The sequence below is a fragment of the Cupressus sempervirens genome, chromosome 3, assembly GCF_028749045.1.
Source record: "Cupressus sempervirens isolate cs-2001-9-10 chromosome 3, ASM2874904v1, whole genome shotgun sequence".
Taxonomy (NCBI): domain Eukaryota; kingdom Viridiplantae; phylum Streptophyta; class Pinopsida; order Cupressales; family Cupressaceae; genus Cupressus; species Cupressus sempervirens.
In genome coordinates this window covers 575,204,970-575,221,144 of record NC_143120.1, presented here as the reverse complement: position 1 = coordinate 575,221,144, position 16,175 = coordinate 575,204,970, and the positions used below count along the sequence as shown (strand labels likewise).

General features: G+C 36.4%; 1 protein-coding gene across 2 annotated transcripts in view; it reads right to left on the bottom strand.

Moving 5' to 3' along the window:
* The window catches only part of LOC149567729 (uncharacterized), a 379,835-nt gene that overhangs the window by 37,110 nt on the left and 326,550 nt on the right, over positions 1–16,175 (bottom strand). For both annotated transcript variants that reach the window (XM_089820995.1, XM_089820994.1), the window contains one exon: positions 15,507–15,662. In XM_089820995.1, coding sequence (XP_089677121.1) covers positions 15,507–15,662 — 156 coding nt within the window. The remainder of the gene's footprint in view (positions 1–15,506; positions 15,663–16,175) is intronic.

The following is a 16,175-nucleotide window of genomic DNA, read 5'->3' as shown; positions in this document are numbered from 1 at the left end:
ATCGAGGATTTGAACATATTATCGAGTTGGAAGCAGAAGCCAAGCCAGTCATAACCAGACCCTACCACCATCCCAAGAAATTCAAAGATGAGATCGAAAAGACGATTCAAGAACTGCTAGAGAAAGGATGGATCCATCCCAGTTATTGCCCTTTTGCATCATCAATGGCATTGGTCAAAAAGAAGGATAGGACAATGCGCGTGCGTGTGGACTACCGTGCGTTGAACAAAAAAAAAAAAAAAGATATTCCATTCCAAGGATAGATGAGTTGTTGGATGAATTAAATGGCACAAACTAGTTTTCTAAAATAGATCTCTGTTCCGGATTCCATCAGATCTGCATGAGGGAAGAAGACGTGGAAAAGACGGTCTTTCGTTGTCACTACAAGCATTATGAGTTCCTCGTCATGCTATTTGGAATTTTGGATTAACGAATGCACTTGCTACATTCCAATCATGCATGAATCGCATCTTCAATAAACTATTGCATAAGTACTTACTGGTATATTTTTATGATATTCTTATTTATAGCAGGACATAGGAAGAGCATTTGAAGCATCTGGATGAAGTCCTAAGGATTATGAAGGATCAATCTTTGTTCACTAAACAATCCAAGTGTGAATTTGGTATGATAGAAATATTGTACCTGGAGCATGTTGTCAGTAAATATGGAGTTCAAGTCCATCAAGAGAAGATTCAGGCCATCCATGATTGGCCTCCCCCAAAATCACTCACAGAATTGTGAGGATTTTTGGATTGTGCAATTATTACTGGAGGTTTGTTAAAGTATTCTCTCAGCTCAGCACACCCTTAATGGATCTAACAAGGAAGGGTTCTTTCTAGTGGAATAAAAAGGTGCAACTCACTTTTGACAAACTGAAAGAGGCAATGAGCACTTGTCTTGTACTTGCATTACTTGATTTCACTCAACCATTCATTTTGGAGTGTCACACATCCGAAGAAGGCATTGACAAGGTACTAATGCAAGATAGACACTCCATAGCCTATTAGAGCAGGAAGCTTATGCAAAGAGAACACTTATATTCCATTTCTGACAAAGAGATGTTGGCCATCGTACATGCACTAACCAAGTTCCGACAATATCTGGTGGGTGCCAAGTTTGTCGTTCGCATAGATCACAATAGTTTGAGATATTTTCTAGAGCAACAGGATTTGAACAAGAGGCAACAAAAATGGATAAGCAAGGTTCGAGCTTTTGATTTTGACATTGAATATGTGAAGGGAAAGAACAATGTTGTTGCAGATGCTTTGTCCAAGAAACCCGCCATCTGCTTACTAACCCATATTTTAGCTAATTGAAAAGCAAATTTGTTGGTAGAATATTCCAATAACACATTTGCCTATGAGCTAATGGATGGTAACACCTAGGATGATTAGTACAAAGTGTTGAATGAAATCGTTTACTATAAGAATCAGATATATTTAGTGTCTGGAATCCAAACTAAAGCAGAAAATCTTGAAGGAAGTACACGACTCACCCTTGGCCAGACACCCGGGCTTCATCAAAACTTACAGACGTCTCAGAGAGAGGTCTTCATGAAAAGGTCTTAAAGGGGACGTATTGCACTATGTAAGAGAGTGTGCAGTTTGCCAGCAGAACAAATCTGAACATACTATACCCGTAGGGTTACTGCAACCTCTGCCAATTCCAAAACAAAAGTGGGAAAGTAACTAGAATTCCCAAGGTGAACGAAAAGGATTGTATCTTCGTGGTGGTTGACAGTCTGACAAAATACACACATTTCATCGTCATCCCCTCAGATTTTTAGGCCACACAAGTTGCCGATCTATTTTTTAAAGAAGTCTGCACGAGTTACCCCAAAAGATTGTCAGTGATTAGGATGGGTGATTTATCAGTATCTTCTGGACAAAACTGTTTCAGTTGGCAAGAATAGCATTTTCACCAAGTACTAGTTACCACCCTCAAACAGACGGACAAACGAAGATTATGAATAAGTGGCTCGAAGGTTACCTTTGAAACTACGTTTTGGCACAACAACGGACGTGGGTCAAACGGATACACCTAGGGGAATATTGTTACAATACCGTACCACATATCAATTGGGATGACACCATTCAAAGCTCTATACGAGTACAAACCCCTTTCCTTCATCAACACACTGTTGGATGACAATTGCCCACCAAGGGCAAGGGACTAGCTTCAAGAGGGATAGGACATCCTGAGATGCCTGAAGGAAAACTTGCAACAGGCACAGAATCAACAAAAGATGTACGCTGACAGACAGTGAATAGAGAGGAGTTTCAAAGTAGGAGACTTGGTCTATCTTAGGCTCAAACCATACCGACAATCCTCATTGAAGGAAAAGGGAAAAGAAAAACTGAAGCCACAATTTTATGGCCCTTATGGAGTAGCTCGCTGCATCGGCAAAGTCACCCACGAGATGGAACTTCCAAAGGGGAGGCATATTCATAGCACTTTTCATGTTTCCTTCCTAAAGAAAGTTGTAGGATAGAACGTCACAGTAGCTACATACCTTCCACTACTCAATGAAGAAGGAAAGCTCATATTGGAACCAACTGAGATTATTGAAGTACGTGAGAAGACCTTGCAAAACCACACAGTGAAGGAACATTCGGTATGCTAGAAACATTTTCCGCTAGACGACGCAACCTGGGAAGGTGAGCACATTCTACAGCATCCGGTATTACAATTGCTTGAGGACAAGCAAAATTTGGGACGGGAGGACTGTAATATCCTTGTCATAAAATAAATTATTAATCAAATCTTTGGTAATGGGCCAATTGATTTAAGATATCTCAGACCCATTTTAGTTTTCTTTTCGTAGGTAAGAGTAGCCATTGGCTATCTTTGTACACCCTTGGAAAGTTTTCCAAACAGGTATTTAAGCATGGCTTGTAGGTACTCATAGGTATGCAATTTGGATTATTTTCTTTGTATTGCGAATTCCCGTTAGGATTCTCTGTTGTTCACCATTTCAGAAGTGAAAGACCTTCCCTATTTGGCTCTTCTGATTTCGGTGGGATTCAAGCCTCACCCTATTCTATTGCCTATAGCACTTCACTTGGATCTAGCAAATCAAAGCACCATCTTTTGACAAATATTAATTTGAAGGATTATTTGTGTTCAATCTCATTCCTTGTTTGGCTTATGAATTTCAGATCTCTAAGTTTATTTCATATCCGAGCATTTCATCTCTATTCGTACACCATCCACTTCACTCGACACGAAGTCCATCTTCTCGTGCAGCTACATTAGCCTACTGTACAACCAAAGTTTTCCAACTCCCTCATTCGATCACCGTATGGCCATTGAGCCTTCACTACCCTTCTACCATATGACCAATATTTTGTATAGTCACCTATTCCATATCGTACAACTGCTACTCCATATTGTACAACTACTTGCTTAACCCATACTATACGGCTGCTTGCTCACTCCATACCATACGGTCAGACTGTATCCACCACCCCACCATACTAATAGGTATATTGTACGGCCAATCTGATCTAGTTCCCCCACGGACACATTTTTCACCTTCGGGATCATCAGATTCAAGTTTTCTAAGGTGATTAGTAGATAGGAACATTACAGAAAACATCCTATAGCTTTCAAAAGTTGCAAACTCACAGGAGCTGAAAAACATTATTCCATTTATGACAAATAGATGCTGGCGATAATGCATGCCTTGGTAAATTTTCATCAATATCTATTTTGTGGGAAATTCATAGTCAATATAGATCATAATAGTCTCCACTTCTTCCTAAATCAGAGGGACTTAAATGACAAACAACAAAAGTGGGTAAGCAAAATTCAAGCCTATGATTTGACATAAAATATTGTAATGTCCCCTTTCGGGACATTAGAAGATTTTAAGACATTCATATAATATTAAAATTGTCTATAAGAGCATGAATAAAAAGGGGCAATTTAATATTATGAGGTGGGCTATAGGTGACAGGGAGGGATAAGACCAAAAGCCAAGAGGGGAGCCGAATAGTCATAGCTGTGTGGATTAAAAGGAGAGAGGCTAATTCAGTTAGGAGGCTCGTTTTATGATTCAGATTTTAGTTTCTCTCTTGTGAGAGTTATTCATAAAGCTTCAACTTTCAGCCAGTGTGAGGACGTAGCTCCTCGTGCCGATAGACAATAGATGCAAGCCCATTGTCTGGGGAGACGTCACATCAGGTGTCTCATTTGTGCTTACAGGTTTTTTTCTTAGTGTTCCAATTTGACTATAAAATTGTGTTTAAGATTGGACTTTGAATGTTGGTTATCGAATTGTTGTTGTATAATGCAATAACATGTTTTACGGAGTTTTATGAGAATTTACAGGTTTTTATACTGTTGTTATGTAACACATTTTCATATGCATGAATTTTGAATATTATTTGGGGAAACAATTGGGTAAATATCTACTGGGGATATTGCTAGATGTTGTTAGATTATTAGCTGAATATTATATAGAGGAAGAAACTGGGTAAAATATCATTTGGGATATTTCAGTGGTATAGAAACCGGTCTTCCTGCCAACCTGTGAAGTTAAAACACAGACAAATTTTATAAGGATTTATTAGAAAATATTTGGAATTCACAAGATTGAATTATGGGCATACCTTGTTGGGGTCCATCTACTTAGAATAATGGAAAACCATTACGAATGGTGCAAATGGAGATTTTGTAAATGGTTTGCAAAGTGAAGGAATGGATATACTAGTTGTCGGGAGCCCTTGTATATGAACTTAACATTTGCCTAATTTGTGGGTTCTAAAATTGGGATGTTAAAGAGCATAGTCGAGTGTTGGAGAACTCAACTTCCAATTCATTTGACTAAATCGAGTTTGAAAGAATCACCTAGTAGTATGTCGTGCTTGTTTGCCACATGCATTAAGGTTGATGATGTTGTGTATTAAGTGTCTCTGTGTGGATAACATTCGTGACTCCTGCATTTTCATCTAGGCAACCATAGGTGACTTGAATAATATATTCGTTACATGAATTGAATAGAATGCAAAGGATTATAGTCGATATACAAGCATTTTGCGGGAGGCAAGTTTCAGAGTTGTGGAAAAAGAAGGCACCACAGACACTCTTATCATAGGTTACAACAACTGCCAGTACCATTTACACAATAGTTGCAAGAAATTCTTCCTTCATTCATGCATTCTCCAAAAATGAGTGTTGGTGATTCTCAACAACTTACATCGATGTTTGAAAGGCAACAATTATACTTTTTAGAATACAACTCCTAAGCTCAACTATTCTTAATTAGTGTTGTGGAGCCGTTACAAGAACCTTTCGAGGGATCTTTTACTGAGTGCTAGATTACCACATTTGATTGAAGATTTGCGTGAATGGAAATTTCGAGAAGTATTGAACATCTACAGGAGTTGTAATGCCTTAGGAGCAGAAACTCATTATTGCCATTATAGTGAATGTTGCGTGGAGTTTTGAAATTATTACTACAAGTTGGAATCGTAAGTTGACAGGAGTCTGGAAGAAATTTATTACATATATATGTAATAGTGGAAATTCGTAGCCAAAGTTGGGAGGATTAGTCTGCTAAAGAATATATGCTAAAACCATGGAGTAGATCATCTGGACTACGTACTGCTTAATTTGCAAAGCATTAGCAAAGTGGACGCCATACTTATCGGGTAGCATACACTCTCACTCAGTAGGAAAAGGACGTGGCTTACGAGTTGTGGGTGAGAGCAAGTATACCATGGGTGGTCAGCAAGGGATCGTGTGAATGTGTGTGGCAGACATGAGCAACTATAGAAGTAGTGCCAAAATCCACAAGGCTCATCATCACCCCCCTCTCGCATGACGTGTATGCCAAGCCAGAGGACTTAGACAGTCATCTCCCACGACAACTCCAAGGCTCGAAATATACAAACAACATTAAATCTTGGACGCGTGAAGAGCTCAATCACCCACAAAGTATCAAGCTGAACTTCAAATTTGTGGAGGCGTTACATAGACCTTCCATTTGTAACCATTACGAGGAAGACAACAGAATGGAAGGTAATAGCTTAATGTTCCCTTATCACCAATGGCTTCATAAGTGTTTGTAATGCTCATCGATAATGGGAATGTCAGTGGCCAGAGCAGTTTGAAAAGATTTTTTTTTTTAAAGAGAGAGCATCAAGTTGTCGTTAAAACTGATGGTTGCCAACACCCATTCATCCATTTGTGGGCCATTTAAGACACTTTGTTGAAGGATCAGTTTTGCCAGCTCTTCGTAGTGTTGTTATTAGCATAATTGCTCATGGCGACAGTAGCAATGCCCCTCCTTAAAAAGGAGACCTAGCTCTTTCGATTTCAATAGGACCAGATGGTTTGTTTAGTGGCGGTCCTTTGTATGATGACATAGGTTTCTAAGTTAAGGCTTCCAAGAAGGGATCTTATCTAAAATAGTTGGAGGATATTCATTCACTTGTCAGAAGCTCAATAAAATTGTGCTTCATATTTTTTTTGGAGAAGGTGCAGAAGAATTGCTCCCATCTATTATTTTATCACTTAGTGTATAAGCAATAGAACTTGGCTCTGGAGTGATTAGAGAAGTGACGTTTGTTGCTCATCATATTGCTTAGAGAATTCTAAGTACAGCGACATCACTTTCTGGGCAGCCTCGAGAAGGTATCACTTTGAATGCTAGATCCCAATCAAAGGGTTATTGTGAGAAAACAACAACCGACATTTCAGGAAAATAATTTAGTTTATGACAATCTGATTAATATCTAAATTACTGGCAAAATTAACAAACCAGCAAAGAGCAACGATTTGGACAGTCTTCAATAATAGACTAGGAGCACTTCATCAAATGTGTGGGACATAATATCAAAGAAAATATGTCATGAACAGGAGGTTTAGAGGGTGTATTCGTAATTGTGTGTTGTAACACATCTACATAGAAACCTTTGCAGATCTCTTACCACAGACATCGAAGGTTGGCTTGAGAAAATTCCCTATATACATGTTATACTATGGACTGTAAATGGTATAAGTTGCTACGTCTACATATTACGGTTCAAGCTGGTAACAGCACAGTCACCTCACTATTATTTTGGTATAACACCATTAAGGACAGAGCAGCTATGTGCCAAAGGCTTTTGAGTTGGGAGATCAACTTTTTGGTTGCAGCTCATATCAATATCTGAAGTTTTCAGAAAAAACACTATGATCAGAAAAATTACTTAATAGATTCCTTGATAGAAAGAGTGTGTTACTATGGGGAAAACATATGGCTTCGAAAGAGTCATAAAAGATCTTATTAAATTTCAGCAACCCTTGGTCCGATGCTTACAACTTGGTGTAAGAACAAAGGTGTCCGATATGTTTGAAGAATATAACAAACTTCCTTCAAACATTCAAAAAGAATTACACTTCAATGATTACATGAATTTCCATCCAAAACTTTAAAAAAAGACCGATATGGCAAAAAAGAAGTATTTTGAAGTGGTCCAAGATCTTGCAAAAGACCAGTGCAAAAATGTGTATGAAGAGTTTACTAAGAACCAAAATCATCTAATAAAGGGTCTTGAAAAAGAAGAACAATCAATTACCATTGATTTTGTAGTCTACTCATGATCACGTAGAAGATGTTACACAAGGTGCAAGTTTCTACGTTGGTGATCTGGAGGTTAGCATTGACAAACAGGTTGATGAGGTTGATTGCACACGAGGTAATAACAAGTTGGAGTCTTTGTATGATGAGTCTTTATATACAAATGATAACATGGCAACACTTTTTCCTTTGCATACAAATCAAAAGAACGAGGAAAAGAAGGCCTATGATTTTGAGGGGTGTGACGAACCATATGTTTCTTATGACCATGACATAAATTTAGAGGAACAATCTAAGATGACACTGCAAGATGATGAACTACTTCAACATGACAACAATGAAATGCATACCTTAAAGAATCAGCTGAAGGTTAGTGAAGACAATGTTGTGGCATCTTTGGTACGTTATAACAACACTCACAAGATGGTTGAAGATCTCTACAAGAAGGTTTAAAGGGAAGTGGAAGGAGATTGGCCTATTGCTGATTTGCAGGTTGTCAAAACAGCCCTTGAAGCTATGAAATCAAATTACTTATGCTTGCTTTCCGATAGGGATTATACTCCTAAGGATTGGAACACATGTCGATTAGTTAAATAGAGAAAGGAATGAGATTAAGGAGCTTAAGTATGCTTGTGAGGCATAGGATGATACTCAGTTTTCTCTTCAGGAAGCAAAAAATCAGATTAGGATCACGAATCATTTTCGAGAACATGAGGGTAAAGAGAGGCGGGATTTTTTCCTAAAAGTAACTGATGAACTTGATAGCATTCAGTAGATGTATGACTTGGATAGTTGCCCAAAACGACCAAGCACGAATACTTCAGATCACATTCAGCTTGTAGACAACCCTTTGTTTGAAGTAAATGCTGGTCGGACTTCTGATAATCCCCTTTTTGAGATAAATGAGGGAGCTCTTTTCGATTGTCATGAAGAGGATGATCTTGACTAAAGAATATTGGGTCCAAAAACAATTCCTAGCAGTGAATCTTGGTCACAGTTTTGGTGTGGTGAATTGACTACATTCACTCGCCCTTGGATCAGTCCAAATATGGTTCCCGATTTCAACCCATACAGGAGCTAGATGGATTTCATACATCAGCCATCGAATAGATCTCGATGGAGAGTTGATGAGAGTTATGTTTCAATCAGAAAGAATGAATTTTTAGCTTCATTCTTATTCATAGCACCTATGTACTTGGGGATTCTCCAAATTGATGACAATAGTATGGTATTTGATATGCCCTTGGTGTTGTTTTCAACTTTTGAGCAGCTCCTTTCTTACATCATCTATTTAGGTCAAGTCGTCACCATCTATTGGGTTATACATAGCTCCTGGATACTTTTCTACCTCATCATATTAGTTGGTCATGACAACAAGGTTTGGGATCCAAGTATTGACCCTATGTATCCATGTCTTGTTGAGGATTTTGTTATAGTTCTACTTAGTTTGAGACTAGATGCTATGATAATCAGAGTTATGCAGCCTACAGATGCAGTGATATTTCATAGATTAACATGGGATTTAGGGATCTTGTTGATGGATGGGTTGCAGTTTGACACCTTACTTCGCAGTGTGACATGATTTGTTTTCAGATTGGGCTACAGAGCTTCCTGCAGATTCACACGGGATCCTAGTACTAATTGCTCGAGGACAAGCAATTTCGAGAAGGGGAGATTTGTAATGTCCTCTTTCAGGACATTAGAAGATTTAAAGACATTCATATAATATTAAAATTGTCTATAAGAGTATGAATAGAAAAGGGCAATTTAATATTATAAGGTGGGCTAAAGGTGATAAGGAGGGATAAGATGAAAAGCCAAGAGAGGAGTTGAAGAGTCACAGCTATGTGAATTAAAGGAGAGAGGCTCATTCAGTCAGGAGGCTTATTTTATGATTCAAATTTCAATTTCTCTCTTGTGAGAGTTATTCAGAAGGCTTCAACTTTCAACCAGTGTGAGGATGTAGCCTCTCGTGCCAACAAACAGTGGATGCAAACCCATTGTCCATGGAGATGTCACATTAGGTGTCTTGTGTGTGCTTACAGGTTCTTTTCTTAGTGTCAAATCTGATTGTAAAACTGTGTTTAAGATTGGACTTTGAATGCTGGTTATTTTATTGCTGCTATATAATGCAATAATATGTTTTACGGAGATTTATGAGAATTTACTGGTTTCTATATTGTTGTTATATAATGCATTTTCATATGCATGAATTATGAATATTATTTGGGAAAACAATTGGGTAAATATCTATTGGGGATATTGCTAGATGCTCTTGGATTATTAGCTGAATATTATATTGAGGAAGAACCCAGGTAAATATCATTTGAGATATTTCAAATATGTAAAAGGCTAGAATAATGGAGCAGCGGATGCCTTATCAAGAAGGTCCAACATCAACACTATTTCTCGCATCTCCAGGGATTGGAGGATGAGATAATAGCAACTTACGCTAAAGATCAATTTGCAACTTAAGTATTGGAAGGAAAGGTACCTAATGAAGATTACAAAGTCTCAAATGACATCATCTTCTAGAAAGGGAGGATCTACTTGACTCCAAAATCCAAAATGGAAGAGATAATTATGAAGGTTTATCATGATAACCCTTTAGCAAGTCACCCCATGTATTACAAGACATATAAACACGTAAGAGAGATATTCATGGAAAGGATTAAAAGGAGACATACAAAAATATGTACAAGAATGTATAACCTATCAAAAAAATTAAGTTGAGCAATCACATCCTGTAGGACTACTACAACCATTGCCTATCCCAAACCAAAAGTGGGACAGTATATCTATGGACTTCATAATAGGGTTCCCCAAAGTTTAGGTGAAGGACAACATCTATGTAGTGGTGGACAGACTCACAAAATTTGCACACTTCTTCCAAATCTCTACTGAATATAAGACACCCCAAATAGCGGAAATAATTTTCAAAGAAATGTTTCGTTTCCATGGATTACCCCTGAACATTGTAAGTGATAGAAATAGAAAATTCCTCAACAAATTTTGGAAAGAACTATTTAGACTAGCAAGAACTTCACTCACTCCTAGCACTAGTTATCACCCACAAACTGATGGGAAAATTGCGATCGTGAATAAGTGGATAGAGGGACACCTAAGAAATAATTTCACAAGACATCAAACTGCTTGGATCAAATGGCTACACTTAGGGGAGTATTGTTATAATAAAACAAATTACATGTCCATAAGGATGAGCCCCTTCAAAGCATTGTATGCTTATGAAGCCAAAACTTTCAGAGTCATAATTATCCTAGAAAGTAGGGTACCCAGTGCACAAGAATTCATCCAAAGAAACATCAATATTATGAAAGAATTGAAAGAGAATTTGCATATTGCATTGAATCAGCAAAAACTTTATGCAAATAAGAATAGAGTGTAACAATCATTTCAGGAAGGAGATCTAGTGTACTTGTGACTAAAGCCATATAAACAATCATCTATTAAGAAAAATGGGACAGAGAAACTCAAACCTTGATTCTATGGACCATATAAAGTAATCAAAAGGGTTAGAGAAGTGGCCTATGAGTTAGAATTACCTGGCAATAGTCGAATTCACAATGTATTCCATGTATAAGTAATGGTACCGCCCCGCCTATGTCTCTGCTATTGAACAAAGGGACATTATTCTAGGTGGTTGTTGGGGGGCAGCAAGAACGAAATAAAAAATAGGGTTTTATGCCAACACATAGCACCACGTCCAGAACTACCCCCACTTGATGGCAAGGAACAACTCATCTTGGAACTTGAAGTGATTTTTCATACTAGAGAAAAGGCACTAAGAAATAGAACTATGAATGGACTCTTAATGAAATGGAAGGGATTGCCAAATAAAGATGCCACTTGGGAAAAGGTAGAAAGCCTCAAATTCCCTGAGGACAAGCAAAATTGAGGAGGGATTGTAATAACCCCACAGTAAGTTCCAACTAATAAATGTAACTTCCTAAATAAGAAATTCGTATGTATTTCATGTAGTTTCCTAGATGAGAAATTCAAATGTATTTGAAATATGTATATAATAATGAACAATTAAAATAGAGATTATCACCAATGTTTAACAAATAATGAAATCATAATAAACAATTAATAAACAAATAATAAACTAACCACTCCGCAATATTCTTTCATAAATAACTAAATATATTTTTATGATATAATATAATATCAAACTATAGCCGCCTATTCAAACAAACTGCAATTTAGCAAATTCAACCTCCGATATAAACTAATATTGGTCAAACTTGAGCATATACATATGAATATCAGAGAAAGGAAGGAGGCATCGAACAATCAATGTGAACAAAAGAATATACGTGTAAGAAACGATAAGGAGACATAGAAGTTCAGAAGCTAACCAATCCCCACCATTAACTGGAAGCTTCAACCGACTAAACAATTGGCAGAAATGACAAACAAAGGGGCAAGAACCCAATCACCAATAATTGTTGAGCATTAAGAACATGTAATTGATAAGGAGTGATATAGACAAGCAGAGGTACGGTCCAAACAAGACAACGCACGAATCATCATGCAAATTGGGAAGAGCGACAAGACGATATTAGATTCCATCAAAAGATAACAACACCTATTTGCGACACTAGTCAAACTTAGAAGGAAGTTGAATTAATATCACTACCAACATCTTCGATACAGTCACTTAGCATATCTGCGATTAAGATATTATTAACTTTAGGAGTAAGGGATTTTCTGGATAGCAATAAGACTTAAAGGAAACACTAACGGGTAGTGAAATATTCTCACAAAGATAATATACAGAAGTCAAAGGTTAACAAGGAACATAATAGTGATACAAGGAGGTAAGTGCAAGTTAATGCAAATTTTACATTAAAAATGATGAAATGAGAATTTGTGATTTATAGATAAATCCAAGTCGATTTGAGGAGCATCATGGGTTTCTCTAATAGAGAATTAAAGAATAGACAACATTAATTTGAATGTTGAATTTAGAGGACATTCGCTATGAGTGTTGAAGATCCCAAGTCAGAATCCAAGGAGAGCTTCATTATGAATCTCTAGGGGAATATATATATATTGTATTGGTAAAAAATATGGACATGTCAGAGATAAAAGACTTGGTTAGAGGTGGGATCTACCAAGTAGTGTTATAAAGTGTATAATCAGAGATACCAAAGAGGCCATAGGAAGATGCTCTTTATCTGATGATTACCTAATCAGGAAGTAATTCTCACAAGAGGGTTAGATGATTTGAGGAGAGTTTCTTCAGAGGGATTAGGAGGGGTTAGAAAGGGTAGTATTTAGAATCATACTTAATTAGTTCAATATTCTAACATGTTTAATATACATTTACCTATATTGTACTAACAAATTGTTGTAGGTTCCATAGTTCAAATTTTTAATCCTAGAGAACGGATATTACAATGGCATTAGAGCATAATCCTACCACCTTGTGAGTAAAGGCTTATGCAAACTTACGAGAGGATAACACAAAAAACTACAATGAATGACTTGGCAAATGAGGTGAGATCATATATGGAGCAAACCAATCAAACTAATCAAAATATACTCAATCAAATGAAGAAGTCAAATCAAGCCCTCGTACAAGCCTTACACAACATGAGAAACTCAATCAACAATTTAAGAAGTCAACCAAACTTACGGAGAGAAACTAGGTCAATCCAATCTAAAAATAACATTATAACTTTGAGTTCCAGCCTTCCACAAACCCACATTCCTACCTAGCAGAGTAAACCTAAGAGAGGAGGAAAGGGTAGAGCAACCCTTGACTATCACTGAATACATTGCAAGAACATATGCAGATCTAGAAGCTGACATTAAGGAAGTAGTCTCATTTAGGGAATTTTGTGAGGATAAGAGAAGAGAGATTCCTAGAGGGTATATGAATGAAGAACTCAAATGCAAAGGAAGCACAGTAGCAATTCCAATTTTTAATGGATTAGGGGAGATTTCAGCCCATCAATGGTTATGAAAACTAAACACATTTTTATTTTAAATCCCATGATAGAGGAAGAAGAAATCAATTCGCCATAATCCTTCTTGGTGGAGCAGCACATGATTGGTGGAGGGGTTAGAAAGGGTAGTATTTAGACTCATACTTTATTAGTTCAATATTTCTAACATGTTTAATACACATTTGTCTATGTTGTACTAATGAATTGTTGCAGGTTCCAGCATTCAAATTCTTAAACCTGAAGATGGGACATTGCATAGACCCTTTTGATACTTGGTGAACATTGAAGATAGAAGACAGTTTTGTCAACTTTGTAATTGTAATGATTTTCACTTAAATTGTGAACCTAGAAATATATGATATATATTATATGGCTTATGACATAATATTGAAACTCTGAACTATTAATTGGCATTTAATACTTATCTTTGGCATTTGACATTGATCGATGATGAAGCATCATGCTATCAAATGTATTTAGTTTTACAGCTAGGTATATTTCTTTAAGTTATTTGTATGTAGCACAAAAACACACATACCCAAGGGCAAAAAAATAGAAGCCCATAACCATGTACTGAGTTCTCGTACCCGTAGCCATACTGACAACTTAGCAAATATTTCTTTAGACATGGCAGTTTTTACATATGACATGGCTCTTGTAAGTTGTATTACAGTATAACTCATTTAGAGGTTGAACCCATTTTTAGGGAAATAATATGTAAATAATATGATTTATATATGAGAAGCCTATAAATTTACTAAAATATGTGTTGTCGAAGAATTTTCAGAAACAAATTATGTATTTTTTAGCGTTAGATAAATTTGTTGAGTTATTGGAAAGTTTTGTCTTGAGTCCCATGTTTTCGGAATTTGGAGCCACCAAGCGATTGCCAAGTCCAAATTTTTCAACTATGACACAAACATTGATTCAATCCGAGAAGCAAAGAAGACAATTTGCAGTGCTCTACATATTAATAAAATTTCACGCAATACATTCAAGATGAAAATAAAATCTGTAAAATTTATTATCATAGAAAATAAGAAATTACTAGTTATATACATCACATTGAATATCTGAAAGTGGTTTACATGAACAACATTACATTGTGCAATATCCAAGCTAAATGTGAAGTTAAAAAATGATTAGCATATAGGTGCTAAATCATTTCTCGATGAATTATAAAAGTACCTAAATGAGGTTTTGTAAAGCAAAACAAATTGTGATAAATAATCAGGTTCCTTCAAAGGGAATATGGCATTAAAAGAAATATTATGTACAAACTACTGTTGTTACGTTTGGCAAGATTGATGCTCCATACAGAATGCATAATAATTCAATATTTATTCCAATAATTTGGCTGTTTCTTATGTTAACCTTAGAATTTCATGTTACACATGCAACAAAATACTGTCTAAACTGGTTGATGGATATCAATTAAGATGCCTTGGCCATCCAAATTGTCTTCACATAGATTGAATTTTTTGGATACATGAATAAAGCCTTCTAGCTTCAATTAAATGTTTTGAAAATTCATGTGCAAGCTTGTTATTGGTCATAGCAAATGCCACATACGTTCTGCTTCAACTTATTTGATCCCAATATGAATATATTACTGATTTTGTTCAGTATCAATTGCATGCTATTTGTTCTACAATTTTGCTCTTAGGCCTAAGCTAATTAAATCCCCAATACAGAGCCATTTTTATGTACCGACTACTCTAAGCATCCTTCACACCTAACCAAATGTCTTTCACTCTCTACAAAATCATCATAAATGAGTCACTTTCGGTGCTGTAGTTGTAATGAGAAACAAATTGGTTGCACAAGAAAACCATGTTACTGGCTACTAAATTATGCATCAACCTATTCCAGATATTGAAACGCAATGACAATTCAAGAACATCATTAAATGGTCTAGGATAAAAGATGTCACAATGAGTAGATAACAATATAGGAATTACCTTGCAGCATCTGACAGAAACTTTTTCCACATTGGACTACTTTTCAAGTTTGATGCCTTTCCAATAACAATTAAATGGTGCCGAGATCTTGTCAGAGCTACATTTAGGTGGTTGGGTGATAACAGAAAACCTAAACCGTTAGTTCGACAGCAAGACCTGCAATAGGACATCTCATGAGAAAAAGATTCCCAGTAAATAAAAAAATATCAAGCTCGTCTAATGTGAATTACCTCATGATGCAATATGAACTGATGGACAAGAGAAGTATTTTCAACAACAAAAATAACGGAGAAACATTTCTAATTTTCTGGATCTGGTTATTCCTTTTTGCTATCAGGTTATTAGTTTAATATTCTAACAAACTATCTGTGTCATTTGTAAGTTGGAGTAGCTTGTCAATTTGTTGTACTTTTATTCTATTTATAGTCAACGTATATTTTTAGTATGTAAATACATGCTCGTTTTGGCCTATGATCATTAATATAATGCAATACTCTCAACATGGAACACATGCCAAATTTTATATCACTGTTTGATTCTTACCAACACTAATATGAAATATCAAAGCCACATCAAATTGCTGGTATGGATTTCAAAGCAATTGGGAAGAGAAGGTACATGCAATTGCTGAAGGTTTGAGCACCATTTCATTAAAAGTCAGAGACTTCT